Genomic DNA, 15,012 nt, shown 5'->3' with positions numbered 1-15,012 from the left:
ATGGGCGCCAGCCCTCTCTGCAGCCCAGCGTTGCCCCTCGGCATGTTCCTGCCGTCGTTTTTTTCTCCCAGTGTTTGGTGCACGCTCGGGGACAGCCCATGGCACTGCCACGGGCGATGATGAGCGACAGCCCTCTCAGACCTATCTACGTGGCAAGCTGGTGGAAAGCCACCAGCTGGGGCTGTGGGGGAAAGGATCCGCAAATATAAACCGCGGGAGAGAGAAAAAAATGATGGCAAGAAGCTGTGTGGGGGCTGCCTTTGGGTGGACATAGCTAAATGTAGGCTGATTGAACAGGATGGGAAAAAAAAAAAAAAGAAAACAAAGAGTTTTCTCCACTTCTGAGCAAAATTAACAGTATGTTGAAAAAAAAAGTAAAACAGACAGAAATGGATGATTTCTTTTTATGAACATCTGACAGTTTACACCTTGAGGGTTAGTGGAAGGATAAGTCAAGTCCTCTTGCAGCGTGTGGTTTTCTCCTCTTCCCCCAGCCTTGCAGAGCTGCTGCAGGTCCTTGGGACAGGGTGAAGAACCAGGTGAAGGGACCAGGTTTACCCAAGGATAACCCAAGGACAAACCCCTCTTGGAGATGAGGTTGGAGTTCAAGGACATGGGAAGGTCGTTAACATGCAAAAGGCTTCCTCCAGCTCCCAAACTCTGACGGGTGGGAGGTCCCAAGCCCAGCTGGTGACACCTCCACCCCAGTTTCTTGGGCAGAGCATGGCATCCTGCAGGAAAATCTGATTTTTCCTGCCTCCCGGGCACTTCTGCAACTGCTCCTGGTCTGAATTTATAGGTGATGGAGCCCCTTGGGGGGCTTGATGTGCCTCCCTGGCATGGGGACAGCTGGCACCTTGCGTGGGTGGCTGGTGGGCTCCAGCATCGTTTCATTGCAGACCCACCCGAGGACACCTCCCGCAGCAGCCAGCCGCTGGGTTTCCTGCTGCCCTCTGGAGCAACGCTGGACGGAGCAGCAGAGGGATTTAGGATGTGGTCAGAAAACCCCAAGGAGCGCAGCTGCGGTGGTTAAAGACATTTTTGTGTTCCCCGGCTGTTTGCTGGAGTTTTTTGCGCCTGCAGGAGGATGGGGCTGGGCTGGGTTAGTTGAAGCGGGTAATGAGCTGGGCTGCCTGGGCTGCCTTGTGCTGGAGAGGATGAGGATGCCCAAACCACCCTCTGCAAGAGCGAGATGCAGGGGGTCATCTCCTGAAAAAAACATGGTAAAACAACCAGCTGGGGAGCTGCATCCATCAATGTCCAAGCTGTTTCTCGAGGGATCTTCTCGGCTGCAGAGCTTTCCCAGGGCAGGAAATCTGCCACCCAGATGGGAGGTGCGAGACTGAGGCAGTGGCTTAGCTTTAGAGGCGGTATTGATTATTGCTGGAATGATGAATATTCCCTCGGGGAAGGGTGTGTGATCAGTAGGAGAGCAAGTGTGAATATCAAGACTTGTCTCATGCCTGCTCTGCTCTCCTGGACATTAACCTGTTTGTGCCTCAGTTTCCCCCACCTGTAGGGTGATGACAAAGACTCGGTTGCACCAGAAGCCATTATGTCAACTTCTCAGGCTTCCACACCTCCTTTTGCTCTAGATGGAAATGACCATTTCAACATATTTTGTGAAAAAACTAGGTTGTGCCGGACAACCCCAGCCTCCTGCCATCCCCATCTGGGAACGCATCCCGTGGGATGGGCTTGCAGGCAAAACACACCCTGGGCAGTGGGGAAAAAAAATCATTCTGTCTCAGCCTCCGTGAGAAAACTGAGGTTAAAACCTCATTTCCCCTGGGTAGAACAGAAGGAGACTGGAAACATCCCAAGAGATGGTGGGACGACACGGGTATGCATTTTGGGGTCCAGGGGAGGGAAGAATTTCAATAATCCTGGGGAAAAGTCCTACGTGGAGCTCAGGCACAGCTTAAACCTCCTTCCCTGTTATCCGGAGGGGGTAAGGACGTGGCGGGTGGGGGGGCCTGCGGAAAGGGCTGGGTCCAGAACGCCCGTAAGGCTGCGTCTGAGGAGCCTCATTGACTTTGGAGGGATTTGCACCCTCGACTGGAGTTCAGCATGTGTCTGAGTGCTTTTGCCGTGTCCAAGCCATAATCCCAGAAATGTTTCAAGTGGGAAGTTGCAGCCTGATGGTGAAATTCTGGGGTTTAAAGCATTTTATTTTTTTAAATCTGAATTTATTTATTTTTGGCAACAGCTGTGCTTTTGGCCATAAGACATTCCTCTCTTCTGGGATGCTGCCCTGGAAGGTTCTCTCCTGCTGCCCCTTTCCTGGGTGCTCACGGAGCTGCTGGAAAGCCGATGAAATGGTCCCAGTCAGGCTCTTGCCTGGTGAAATGGTCCCGGACCCTCTCCCGCTGCTCCTGTATTAAACACTGACCTTTCCATTTGAGCAGAAAATGCCAAAGTCGGGCACCCTGGAGCCTGAAAGGTCTTTATCTCAGAACTGAATGGGGAAATGGTTGCAATCCTGACTCCAGGCTGGGGACGCTGGGGATGCGGGTGTCAGCCCCCATCAGGGCGGTCCCTGCTCGATGGGAGTGGTGGTGGTGGGGGGATAGGGAGTGAGCGGGGATGGGGAGACAGCAAACCTTCTGAAAACCATGACAACAGCTTCCCAGCTCTGAGCAAGTTTCTCTCCAAGCTCAAATTTCAGGCTTCAGTCACTTGATGTGAAATTTATCCCCAATCACCCGTGGGTGCGTGCCCCATTGCTGCCCCATTGGGCCCATGCAGGATGCTCCAGGTCCCTCCACCATCTGTGCCAGGCCCAGAGCACAGCCCCTGACCCTGGGGACCCTCCTGTACCATGGCCAAGATCAAACCCTGGGGGTGATTTTGGCCATCACCTGGTTGCTAAATGAAATCCCTAAACTGGGTCGCTTGCACGGCAGAGCCATCGCTTTCCCTGGCTTTCTCAGTTTCAGGCAAATGGATTCATGTCCTTCGCTATAAACATTCCAGCTGCTCCCCTTGCCTCCTTTTTTTTTTTTTTTTAATTTTTTTTTTTTTTTGGTGTAACATCAGTAGAACTCAGCAAAAATATCTAACCAAATTCTTTTGTCTTGGGGCTGCAGAAGATACCGTGGGTAAGTCGTCAGATTAGTTTAAGTGCTTTCTTTGTAACTTGCTACCTGTGGAATGTCGTACTAAAGCCACGATGGTCAGAGTGGAGCTTTTTGAACAATAAAACAGGGGAAGCGATGAAAGGCAAATTTCTTCCCCCCCCCCCCCAAAAAAAAAAAAAAAAAAAGAGGCAGCAGAGGCCTCAGAGTTAATTTATGTAATATTTCTATTAAAAACAATGTCTATTCGAGACAGCAATTTAAAGCCTATACCCTTGGCTTAAAATATAAATCCAATAAACCTCTATTATGATTCCTCCATTAGGTCAGTGTGATGGAATTTTGTGGACTTCTAAAATAAGACATCATTATTTTTCAGGAATGTTTCATGAATCACAGTCAAAGCCCCTTCATCTTTGCTTGTATGAATTTCAGAAATGGTGCTCTTATAAAATAGAGGCGTTTGCTGAAGCCAGCAGCCGCCTTTCTCCTTGGAGAACAGCATCCTTGGAGCTAAGATGCAGAGCAGAGGAGGCAAATGCTCCTTAGTGGCATCGCCAGCGTGGGCTGGGATGTGGTGAGGCTGAGGCTGGATGAGGTTTGCCCGATTCTTTCCATAATATTGATAAAAAGAGAGTTCCATTCTTCCTGAGAGAGGTTGCAGCACCTGAGGACCATTTTTTTTTTAGTGGAAATATATGTATTTTATGCCTTTCTTCCTTTGCCCATCTTTGTTTGGATGGGGACGTTGGGTGGCACTGGGACACAGACCAGAAAGGGGCAAAGGACAGTCCCCATCCCAGAAACCCCAAAACCTTCCAGACAAAGCCTAAAGCAGGGGCTGAGATTAGAGCAGCCCTCGCATCCTCCCTGAATTTCAGGCGGGCAGGACCATGTTAGCACGAGAGTTTGTTTGTCCCGTCCCCTGTGTGGGCCTGCAACGAGGTCCAGGGGAGACCAACAAAAAATGTGCCCCTGGCCTAAAAATGCTGCAAGTTTCTTCTTGTGAGCTCTACTTCATCTGCCCGTGGAGCATCATCCTCTCTGCTAACAAATCCAGGTCTATGTCCAGGACCATGTCCAGGTCCAGGTCCAGGTCTATGTCCAGGTCCAGGTCTATGTCCATGTCTACGTCCAGGTCTGTGTCCAGGTCTATGTCCAGATCCATGTCCAGGTCCATGTCCAGGTCTATGTCCAGGTCCATGGTGTTGCTGTGGCTGCAACATCTGGATTTGGGCTGGAAGCATCCCAAAAGCACCTTGAAAGCAGGGAGGGAGGAGTTGCAGGTTGGGTTCATGTAGCTTCATCACCTCTGCAGGTCAGAAAGCCACTGAATCCAGGGGTTGGTGCACAGAGAAGTTCATGTCTAGTGATGCTGGGAGATGCTGCCGTTGTTGGTCACTGGGGTTTGCTTGGGGAGATGTATAACTTTGGTATCCCTTGCCACCAGGAGGAAGAATTCATTGACTGGTGGAGCAAATTCTACGCTTCCACAGGAGAGAGGGAAAAATGTGGCTGCTATTTAGAGAAGGGCTTTGACACCCTGAAGGTAAGTGGCTTTGGCTGGTTCTGCATCATTGGACCTGTACTCTCCATGACGTTTTTCCACAAGCTTTGATTTTTTTGTTTCAGTGTTTAGGCTTTTTTTATTCCAGGAGAAAAAAAAAAATAGACAATTTTCCCCAGAGAGCAGGTACTGTTGTTTTTTTTTAAAAAAAAAACCTATTTTGAAAACTCATTTTTCCTTGCAAAAATCCTTTCTGGTAACTTTCCACTTTGCAGCCTTCAAGAAATTGTCACTTTTCTAGATGGCGAAGGAGATGGGGAACTACCACCCTGAGAAGTGTTTGGGAACAAGGAGAAGCAGAGCTTGCTAAGGGAAGGGGAGATTTAGATGCCCTGTTACAAGAAGGGCTAAAATTAACACAGGAACCCAAATAGTTCTAAAGTGGGGGAAAACCTTGCCTGGTCTTAAGGAGAACGTTCCCAGCAGGAAGGTCTCTTTGTCTGATGAAGAACCTTCTGCAAGCCCTTGGCTTGGTCTAGGTCTTCTGCAATGTGCTGTTATTTATTGTAGGGTTGCCAAAAGTCTGTTCTTCATCCCCGTCCTGGGGTGCAGCAAGGGTGACAGATCCCAGGTGGTATTTCCCCCAGACCAAGGAGTTTGGGTCAAGGCTTGTCCAATACTGGTGGGGACACGCTGCTGGTCCCCCTCTGCCCGGGAGCAGTCCCTGCCCTCGCCCCCCATCTCTCCCTTCCCAGGTCTACGAGACGGAGCTGGAGAACGTGGAGGACTTTGAGCATCTCTCTGACTTCTGCCACACCTTCAAGCTGTATCGCGGCCGGTCGCAGGACTCCAGTGATGACCCCTCGGTCGTGGGGGAGTTCAAGGTGTGGTGGTTTCTCTTTCTACCCAGGAACACGTGCTGCTGGGTGGAAGGTCTTGCTGCTGAGTGGGATGATGCCAGTTGAGTATCTTTGGGTAGAACTTCAGGGACAAATGGGCCATAAAAGTAGACCACAGAGCCCAGGTCTGGCTGCTCTGTTCTCTGACAGTGAGTGCTTTGCACGCTTCAAACCCAGTCTAGGCTGTGCTGTCATCCTGGATGAAAAAAAACCAACTGGATGTAAGTGATGGAGCCTCTTCTTCCTCTGGGGCGGTGGTGGGAGCAGGTGGTCTCACCACAGTGGTGCTCAGAGCTCTCCCTTTGGAGGTGTCTGTCCGGTGCAGAGGAGCGATGCATCCTTTGCTCTTTTTCACCTTTAGCCTGTTTGCAAGAGAAGAGAGATTATTTTTTTCTAGCTGTTTTTTAAAAATTCCTGCTCTTACTCAGCAGTCTTCTCCCCCAGACCATACCCACACACTGATTCCTGACACTTCGCTGGGAGGAAATCAGCTCTAATGGATGAAAAGCTTGTAAATTTTTTGCATTTTCTCTTTCCTCCTCCCATCCCTCTCTCAGGAACCAGCTGCCTTGTTCACAACTCATAAATTTGTCCCTGCAGAGAAACTCTCAGACTAAACCTTTGGAGCCTGATTCATATCAAGGCTCCTTCACACCTCTTTAATAGCGTGAAGGCTCAAAGGATGGTGAAGTAGAAGAGATAAAGGGCAAACAGGCTGGAATGTCTCGGTGCAGATGTATAAGAGAGTTTGCATCGATGTTCAGGCAAGGGATGAATGGTACAGGCGGTTCTCCACCCTGGTCCTGCTTCCCTTGTCCATGATGAGTCTGGCAGGACATGGGCTTGTCTAGAAGATGGAAGAAGGTTAGGATCTGGCTCTGTCCCCAGTGTTGTAGTAGCTGTAGATGCCCCATCCCTGGAAACATGCAGTGTCAGGTTGAACAGGGCTCTGAGCAACCTGATCTAGATGTCCCTGCCCATGGCAGGGGGTTGGTCTAGATGGTCTTCAAAGGTCCCTTCCAACCCAAACCATTTGTTGATTCTGTGAGTCTATGCAACCACCCAGCCTGTCGTTCCAAGCCCGCTCACATGAGACCCATCGGCACGTGTGGCTGTGCAAGTGTGGCTGACCACATCTGTCCTTCACAGGGTTCGTTCAAAATTTACTCGCTCCCGGATGACCCACGGGTCCCGGTGCCACCTCGGCAGTTCCACCAGCTGCCGGCCAGAGGACCCCAGGAATGTCTCGTCAGGGTCTACATCATCCGGGCCTTCGACCTCCAGCCCAAGGACGCCAATGGAAAGGTATCGTGATGGGAAGAGCTGGTGGACCTCAATGTTGGCTCATGGGGTGGGCTCCTTCGCAGGTCAGGCTTAGTTGATCAAAGTTTGGGTCTGTGGCTTGAAATTTAGAAACAATGGTGACAGCAAAAAGGAGAAAATGTACCGCTTCCTTCTGCCTCCATTGCAGCATCTGGGAATCCCAGGAGCCAACTCTTCATCCTGAGGGATTTTTCAGTAGGGCTAGTTAAAATAGCTAAATGAGGGTTTTGGGGTTTTTTTTTGTACCTTGGTGCCAAAAGAAACAAAAGTATGTCTTTCACATGGCTGCTTTTTGCAAAGCTTTGCCAGTCTGGAAGACAAATTCAGTGCAAAGAAGAAAATTGTGTTGGTTCAGAAAGAAAATGTTCATTTTATTTCACTTTGCAAAAAAACTCAGGGAAAAATGTCTTCTTAACTCTCTTAACAAAACTGTTTTTTTAATCTGCCTGGTTTTTGAAAATGGACTTGGAATGAAAGTTTTTAATTTCTTAGAAATCTCCCATAAGAGACTCCTGAAGATCAAAAAGGAGAAGTAGAAAAACAAGTTACTTTACACTGAAAATTGAAACCAATCCAGGTTTGACCCACAGCCTTTCCCCCTATGCTGTGATGTCCCCTAGAGCTCATCGTAGTCATGGGGACCCCTGCACGCCCAGTCCATCCTCACACTGCAGACCTTCCCCAAGCAATGCTTTGCCATCCTTCACTTCTTAAAAAAAAATCTACAAGTCAAGGAAAAGTGATGAGGAATTTGGCCTGGGTGTTTTTTCCAGGGAGCACAACTAGCCAATCTCTTTTTTTAATTTTTTTTTTTTTTTTTTTGGTGTGAGATGGGATGGTGGGTGCCTCTAGGTACTGGACTCAAGCTGGGTGACATCTTTTAGATTAAGCTTTTTTTTTTTCTTTCTTTTTTTTTTTTTTTTTTTTCATTCCCCTGACAAAAATGCTGACTGGAGTGAATTTAACCACTTTTCAAATTTATGCTGGTTTCCCGGAATAGTTTTAGTTGTGAGTGAGAAGGTTAAAAACTTGCTAAAAATGTAAAAATATCTGATACAACGTTTAGATGCACAATGAGGCTTTATGTTCAAGTATGCTTCCTTTTTTTTTTTTTTAAAAAAAGTTGTTGCAGCATCTTGGAAATAGAAGGTTTTCAGACGCATTTTTTGGAACTAAATGTTTTTCCTTTGACATTTTAGTCCCTGACATTTGTAAATCTACTTTTGACTAGACCACAAACTTAAAGAATAATGACCTTGATGGAATCCCAAAATAAGTGACTCAGATGAGAACAGTAACATCTTGATGACTTCAGAGCAAGCCCAGTCCATCGAAGAAGTCATAAGGAGTTCTTTTCATGCTCTTTTATTGCTTTTCCATCCCATGGACCTCAGAAGGGCTTGGTCTCTTGTCCCACGCTGCTAACTGGTCCTTTGGTTGTCCTCAAAAAGGAATTGCAGTGCAGGTAGCTCTTGCCAATGGTCAGAGTTTCGTAGCAAGGAGGTGATGGTTGGACTGTCCTATTCTTGAAAACAGGCATTTGTCAAGGGTGGTGGGAGATCCTGCTTGGTGGGACAAGGGGAGGCGGAGTTATTCCTTTGCCGTCAATATTGCTGCGCAATGACTCTTTCTTGTGTTTATTTTCACGCCCATCTTTAGTGCGATCCCTACGTGAAGATTTCAGTGGGAAAGAAATCCATAAATGACCAAGAAAATTACATCCCCTGTACGCTGGAGCCTGTCTTTGGAAAGTAAGTTTTGGTTCAATTTGGAGTCCATGCGGTTTTTTATGTCATACTGAGGGAATATGGCCAGAGCTTCCCATTCCATCCCATTCAAGGCCAGGTTGGACAGGGCTCTGAGCATCTAGTTGAAGATGTTCCTGCTCATTGCAGGGGGGTTGGACTAGATGACCTTGAAAGGTCCCTTCCAACCCAGACCATTCTGTGATGCCCCATGTCCAACCTTGCTCAAGTGAGTCTGGCCTTGGCTCAACCACCGTCCTACCCACCATGGCTTGTGTTCATCTTCTCCCTGGGACTTTTGAGCTGTGGAGCATGGACTGGGTCTGCTCTGTCATCAATGGAGGCGTCAGGAGGGTTGTTTAGACTGGAGATTCCCTTGGGAAGGCATCTGCCTCATCCCAGTGGTGGTAGAGAGAGTCTGGGGAAACTCTGCTCCTCATTTAGGCTCTTTGGTTAAAAGTCTGAAAAAAAGACATGATGAATGGAGGCCTGTTTGATTAGGCTGTGGCATGGGACACCTCAAAATCAGACGCCCTGCAAATTATCTAAAAACATGATATGGGCCGGTTGAGTTGTTTGCTGTGGAGCAGGGCCACAAACTTCTGAAAAAAAGGCAAAAGATAACAAAGATAACATTGTTTTCAGAAAAAAAGTGTTAATCAGAGGTAGAAAGCACCATAGGGACCAGGCAAAGCAGAAGAAGGTAGAGGAAACCCTGGTGCTCAGCCTGCATGTGCTGGTAGGACTTTTGTCTCCCAGAAGAGCTGAGATTAGATGGAGAGGGTTAAGCTTCAGCACAAACAGGGGTCAAGTACTCCACATGATGTCCAGCTGGTTTTCTTAGGTGCCAGCTCAGGGTCTCAATGTTGTGACACCTTCCCAACCAAGCAAGATGGAGAGGGAGGTACGCTGTCTGGAGGGACGGAGGAAAACGGACAGGGATGGTGAGGGTGATCCTGGTGAGACCCTGGGGGACAAGCTGCTTCCTCCTCTTCTACCAAATGGAGATAGAATCACAGAATGGTTTGGGTTGGAAGGGACCTTCCAGCCCACCCAGTGCCACCCCCCTGCCATGGGCAGGGACACCTCCCACCAGCCCAGGTTGCCCAAAGCCTCATCCAGCCTGGCCTTCAACCCCTCCAGGAATGAGGCATCCACAGCTTCTCTGGGCAACCTGGGCCAGGGTCTCCCCATCTTTCCTGGAGTTATGCCCCCCAGAAGTTCTGCCAGAAGGTCTCCCTGGAGATTTCTCTTCTCCAGGCTGAACAGCCCCAACTCTCTCAGCCTGTCCTTGCATGGGACATACTCCAGCCTCTGACCATCTCCGTGGCTCTGCACAAAGGGATGGCAGCTCTGCCTTTCCTGCGGTGAATGCAAAGTGATTGCTCCCCATGGAGCACGAGGTCTCTGGTGGGCCAGGACCTACTGCCCTGTCCCAGAGCCCGCAGCCAGACCCAGCCGAGCTTGGCTTGGCAGAGCAAGTCCTCCTTCGCCCAGCCTGGCTCCTGGCCAGAGCCCGTCTAGACAGCGCGCTGCACCTCCCACCGGGTCTTTAAATTCAAGATGTAAAACTGAGGTTCTGGCTGCTGGCGGCTATTAAACCTCTAGTTTCACGAGCTTTTCCCTGGGCGGCTGGCGGCCGTCCAGCTTTAGCTAATTACTTTCTGCTGACCCCAGTTCCTCCTGCACTCTTAATTGGTGGCATAATCACTCACTTCCCCTCCTTAAAAGCTGCTGCGGGGTGGGTGCTGGCGGTGGGAGCGGCTTCCCCCCAGCGTCGCCTGCCTTTCGGCAGCAGGTGGAGGGGTTCCTGGTGGTGCTGGACCAGACCTGGACTGTCCTGCTCACCCCGTTGTACCCGTTCCATGTCGCTGGCATCCATGAGCACCGCTCAGGTGGGATCAGGGTGTTTTGGTGGGGTCTTGGTGCTCTGTTTTGGTGTGGTCTTGGTCCTTGGGCTCTTGCCGTCCTCTGTTTGAAGATGGAGAGGAAGGTTTGCTCTTGCTTGATGTTATGTCAATGTGTGGACTGTGGTGCAATGATGGCAGAGGAGATGGCGCAGAAGAAAGGTGTGGATGATGGGGAAAAGAGGACAAGTAGGCTTTGGGGGGTCAGTCTCATGCTGACCACAAGCTTGGCCCAGGCAGGCTTGACTCCTGCTTCAGACGTTTGCTCTTTGGGCGTAAAGAGCAGATGGTTTTCCAAAGCTGCCATTTCTCCCCCTTTCAAATTCCATGGCAATGATGATTTCTGACTCTCACCTGCTCCTCTTTTCCCTGGATATTGCAGTGGCCACCATCATGTCCAATTAGCAGATGGAGAAAATAGGCAGGGGCAAAGTTTGCCTGAGAATAATTCAATCAGGCAAAACCAAACCCAGGGCACGTTTGAGTAGTTGCATATTCACAAGCTAAGCCAGTACAACACAGCACCAATAGTACTGGACCAAAGTGACAAAGATGCACAGTGGATATACTGTCCTTCCCAGCACCGGTGGGTTGGGACGATGTGTGGGTCCATTTCCCACGAGGCTCTCAGCACCATGAACTTCCGTCTCATGGGGATTTCTTGGCTCCCGTCATGCAGGATGTTTGAGCTGAGCTGCACGCTGCCCCTGGAGAAGGACTTGAAGATCACGCTCTACGACTACGACCTCCTGTCGAAGGATGAGAAGATTGGGGAGACCGTCATCGACCTGGAGAACCGGTTCCTGTCAAAATATGGGGCGCGCTGTGGCCTCCCCCAAACCTACTGCGTGTAGGTACCTCTGTGGGCTCAGGCAGTGGGTCTCCGGGGCTGTGGGGTGCCGAGCTGGCTGTGGGGACCAGGGTGATATCTTATCAACCCATGGGTCTGCTGGCCCCGGGCTGTCCCAGGGGGACCTGACCAGTGCTGGCCTTCACTGCAGAGGTTTGTCTAGGGGGGGAGATTCACATTTGAGGACCTTGAGCCCTGTCTCTCCTCCAGAAGTGTGAAATGCTTCAAATAACAGAAACCTCCTTGGGGAGAGCCTGTTCTGTCCCTCGTGCCTCTTGGGCACACTACGGTGAGGACACCCCCCCATGCATGGGGCCAGCTGAAGGGTGGTGTGGTGGTTCTGGGGGTCTATCTGGGTGGGCCGTGGGACGTGCAGCCCTGTTCGTCAGTGAACACAAGACCCGGAGTGAGCTGCACCTTCATCTGAGCAGCCCTCCTTGGTGGAATGCCTCTGTGTCCCCCTTGTTGGGGCTGGAAGACGTTTTATGATTTGTTGAGCTGCTCTTTTCCCTCCTGTTTGGTTTCAGCTCTGGACCCAACCAATGGCGAGACCAACTCCGTCCCTCCCAGTTGCTTCACCTCTTCTCCCTGCAGCACAACTACAAGGCTCCCACCTACAAGTCTGACCGGCTCATCTTCAGGGAGCACGAGTACGTCCTCTCTGAACTGGGTAAGGCAACTGGGCTGCTTTGGGGCTGCAAATAGAATCATAGAATCATAGAATGGTTTGGGTTGGATGGGACCTTAAAAATCATCCAGTGCCACCCCCTGCCATGGGCAGGGACACCTCCCACTAGCCCAGGTTGCTCAAAGCCTCATCCAGCCTGGCCTTGAACCCCTCCAGGGGCGTTCAAGCTTTTCTGGGCAACCTGTTCCAGTGTCTAACCACCTCCAGATAGCTTTCCTTTATCCAGAGCAAGGGATGGCATTGGAGGTCATGAACACACCATGATGGGGGATTATGGTGGAGGCCAGAAGTGGGTGATGGGCATGTCCCCATCCTCTTCACCTGGCTGCCCAGGTTGGCTCTGCACCTTTCCCAAAGTTGGTTCTGCACCTTTCCCAAGGTTGGCTCTTCCCCAAAGGTTGCGGGTTGGATCTGCACCGAACGCCGGGGTTGAACCCAGACCCACAATCCAGCCACCTTAACCTTGGCATCCAGGGAGGCTTCAGCCTGGTCTTCCAGCTGCTGCTTGGACTGGAGGAGCCATTGTGCCGTTTGTGTCTCTGTGTTTCGGGGCTGGAGTCACTAGAGGGAGACAATATCATACACACGGTGCCAGCGGATCACACCGTGGCTCACGCCTTGGGACACGTGCTTGAGCTGGAAGTGCAGAGTCACCCTGTGCCAGCAAGGAGAAAGTATCACCGGGCATTGGGCAGGCATTTTCTTGGCACAAAACCCCACCAACGCTGGCACCTGCAATATCCTGGGCATCAACTTATGCCTGTCTAACTGGCATCCTTGGGGGAAGAAGTTTGCCTTATAGAGAAAACTGCCTTAAGGCATGGGAAGGGTGTTTTGGCCCAGGGAGGAGGTGAAACCCCACCATAAATGGCTCAGGAGCTGTGGTTTGACTTTATTAAGAGCACTACAGTACTGCAGAGCCATCAAGGAGGACCTGAGGCATCAAGTCAGGACTGTTCCCTCTCCCTGCTCTTGGGAATCACGGCACAAATTCATGGTTCTCCTCTCAGGAGGAGGAGGAGGAGTGGGGAAGCAAGGGCTCCTTTGCAGCCTCTCGTTCTGCAAAAGGTTTCCAGCGAGGGCTGGAAAGGTGTTAAACCGAGCTGGGTCTTCCCCCCTCTCCCAGCCCCTGCCTTTCACCTTCCTCTGCTTTAATGGCAGTCGGTTCAAAAAACAGAACAAAGTCTGATGCTTGACCTCAAGGAGATCTGGAAACCAGCTGTGTTCGCCGAGCAATGTCAGATCTGAACCTGGCAGTATAAAGTGAAGCTATTAAACGCGAGAGCATGGGTTTTACAAGCCCTGCACCCAGACCATTATTCCATAACCCCCACATTTGTTGTTTTCTGAGAGAGGCTTTTTCTTTTTCCTGTGCATACACACACACACACACACACACACGCCAGGTTTCCACTGCTTGGGAAATAGCCCATGTGTCTGAAGTTAACCACTTCAAGATATTGCCAAGAAAGGAGCTGGGATATATCACCTGAAAGTTGCAGAGCTGTAATAATATTTATGGAGTACATTTCATTTCAAAAGGTCCTTGAAGGTGCATGGCCTCGAGACGCCGTGGCTGCGAGGCAGAGTCTTGGGGGTGATGTCCTCCACCAACCCCAGCGTGGCATGTGGGGACAGGGACATGGGACAGGCTCAGCCGAGACCACACTGGCCATCCTCCATCCCTGGGTGGGACAAGGGATCCCGAGGACTGGAGCAAAAATGTCCATTATTGGTCCATTATTGGTTGTTCAGCCTGGAGAAGAGAAGGCTCTGGGGAGACCTTCTGGCAGAACTTCTAGGGGGGCTCCAGAAAAGATGGGGAGACCCTGGCCCAGGTTGCCCAGAGAAGCTGTGGATGCCCCATCCCTGGAGGGGTTGAAGGCCAGGCTGGATGAGGCTTTGGGCAACCTGGGCTGGTGGGAGGTGTCCCTGCCCATGGCAGGGGGTGGAACTGGGTGGGCTGGAAGGTCCCTCCCAACCCAAACCATCCTGTGATTCGATGTGGTCCTTGCACTCTTTCACTTGCTGGGGTCTGGGGTGGGGGACACTTGCACGAGGCTCCCCGCAGGTCCGTGTCCCATCACACGGTGGTTTGCTCCCATGTCCCACTGGGAAGGGGTTGCCCTGAGCCCTGGGGGATTTGTGGTGATGGCAGATTTGCAAACGGAGGCTGCACACCCCCTGCTCACTCCTGGCTGTGGCGAGGATGGTGGGCTCGTGCTCACTCCCTTGTGGGGCGATCAGAACCCAGCCCTGCACAGCCGTGGCGTGGTGTAACGCTGCTCTTTGTCTGCTCTGTGGCAGAGGACAGCAAACCCCTGAACCCCCACCTGGGGCCGGTGGAGGAGCGCCTCGCCCTGTACGTGCTGCGGAAGCAAGGGCTGGTGCCGGAGCACGTGGAGACGAGACGTCTGTACAGCCCTCTCCAGCCAGAAATCGAGCAGGTGGGTGGTGTGGCATGTCCGGGACCAGACCAAGAGCATCATCTCCTTTCCATCCAATGCTAACATTTTAATCAGCATTTGCTCACAATTTTTTTTTTTTATTTTTGGGAAAGCCATTTCTGCTCTCAATGTCTAAATGCAGAATTCTATCATGGTAACGACACTGCTGGCTGCTTTGGCAGTGCCTCAGCCTGATTTCTGCAGCACCAACCCTCCCTTGGAGGTGTAAAGTGTTAGCACCATTGCAGACTGGATGTTTTTAAGCCAAATGCAAACTAAAGGGACTTCCATCCAAAACCGATCAGAATCCAGCTATCTGTATTTAGCCCAACCCCTTTCTCTGATTACCGTATATGTGTAGTTTATGCGTTTGGATCAAAAAACACTGCTTCCCAAAGAACAAAATGATCAATTATCATCTGTCGTATGCGTTCCAGTTGCATTGCAAAGGCAGTTTCAAGGGATGGGCTCTGCAGCTGCTGTAAATGTGCACAGCCCCGACCCGCACCGGTTCAGCCGTTCCCCTTCTGCAGTTCATAGAATCACAGAATCACTAAGGTTGGAGAAGA

The 15,012-nt window shown here is 50.8% G+C and overlaps 1 protein-coding gene across 1 annotated transcript in view; it reads left to right on the top strand.

Moving 5' to 3' along the window:
• The window catches only part of LOC104468853 (dysferlin-like), a gene marked incomplete at its 5' end in the record, with an annotated part of 55,641 nt that overhangs the window by 15,062 nt on the left and 25,567 nt on the right, over nt 1-15,012 (top strand). The window contains 7 exons of the mRNA XM_010083121.1: nt 4,528-4,626; nt 5,340-5,468; nt 6,633-6,788; nt 8,466-8,557; nt 11,138-11,308; nt 11,836-11,978; nt 14,304-14,443. Of these exons, the coding sequence (XP_010081423.1) occupies nt 4,528-4,626; nt 5,340-5,468; nt 6,633-6,788; nt 8,466-8,557; nt 11,138-11,308; nt 11,836-11,978; nt 14,304-14,443 (930 nt within the window). The remainder of the gene's footprint in view (nt 1-4,527; nt 4,627-5,339; nt 5,469-6,632; nt 6,789-8,465; nt 8,558-11,137; nt 11,309-11,835; nt 11,979-14,303; nt 14,444-15,012) is intronic.

The sequence above is a fragment of the Pterocles gutturalis genome, unplaced genomic scaffold (assembly GCF_000699245.1).
Source record: "Pterocles gutturalis isolate BGI_N339 unplaced genomic scaffold, ASM69924v1 scaffold15960, whole genome shotgun sequence".
In the NCBI taxonomy this organism is placed as follows: Eukaryota; Metazoa; Chordata; class Aves; order Pterocliformes; family Pteroclidae; genus Pterocles; species Pterocles gutturalis.
The sequence above is the reverse complement of the archived record's forward strand: the minus strand, read 5'-3'. Positions and strand labels throughout refer to the sequence as shown.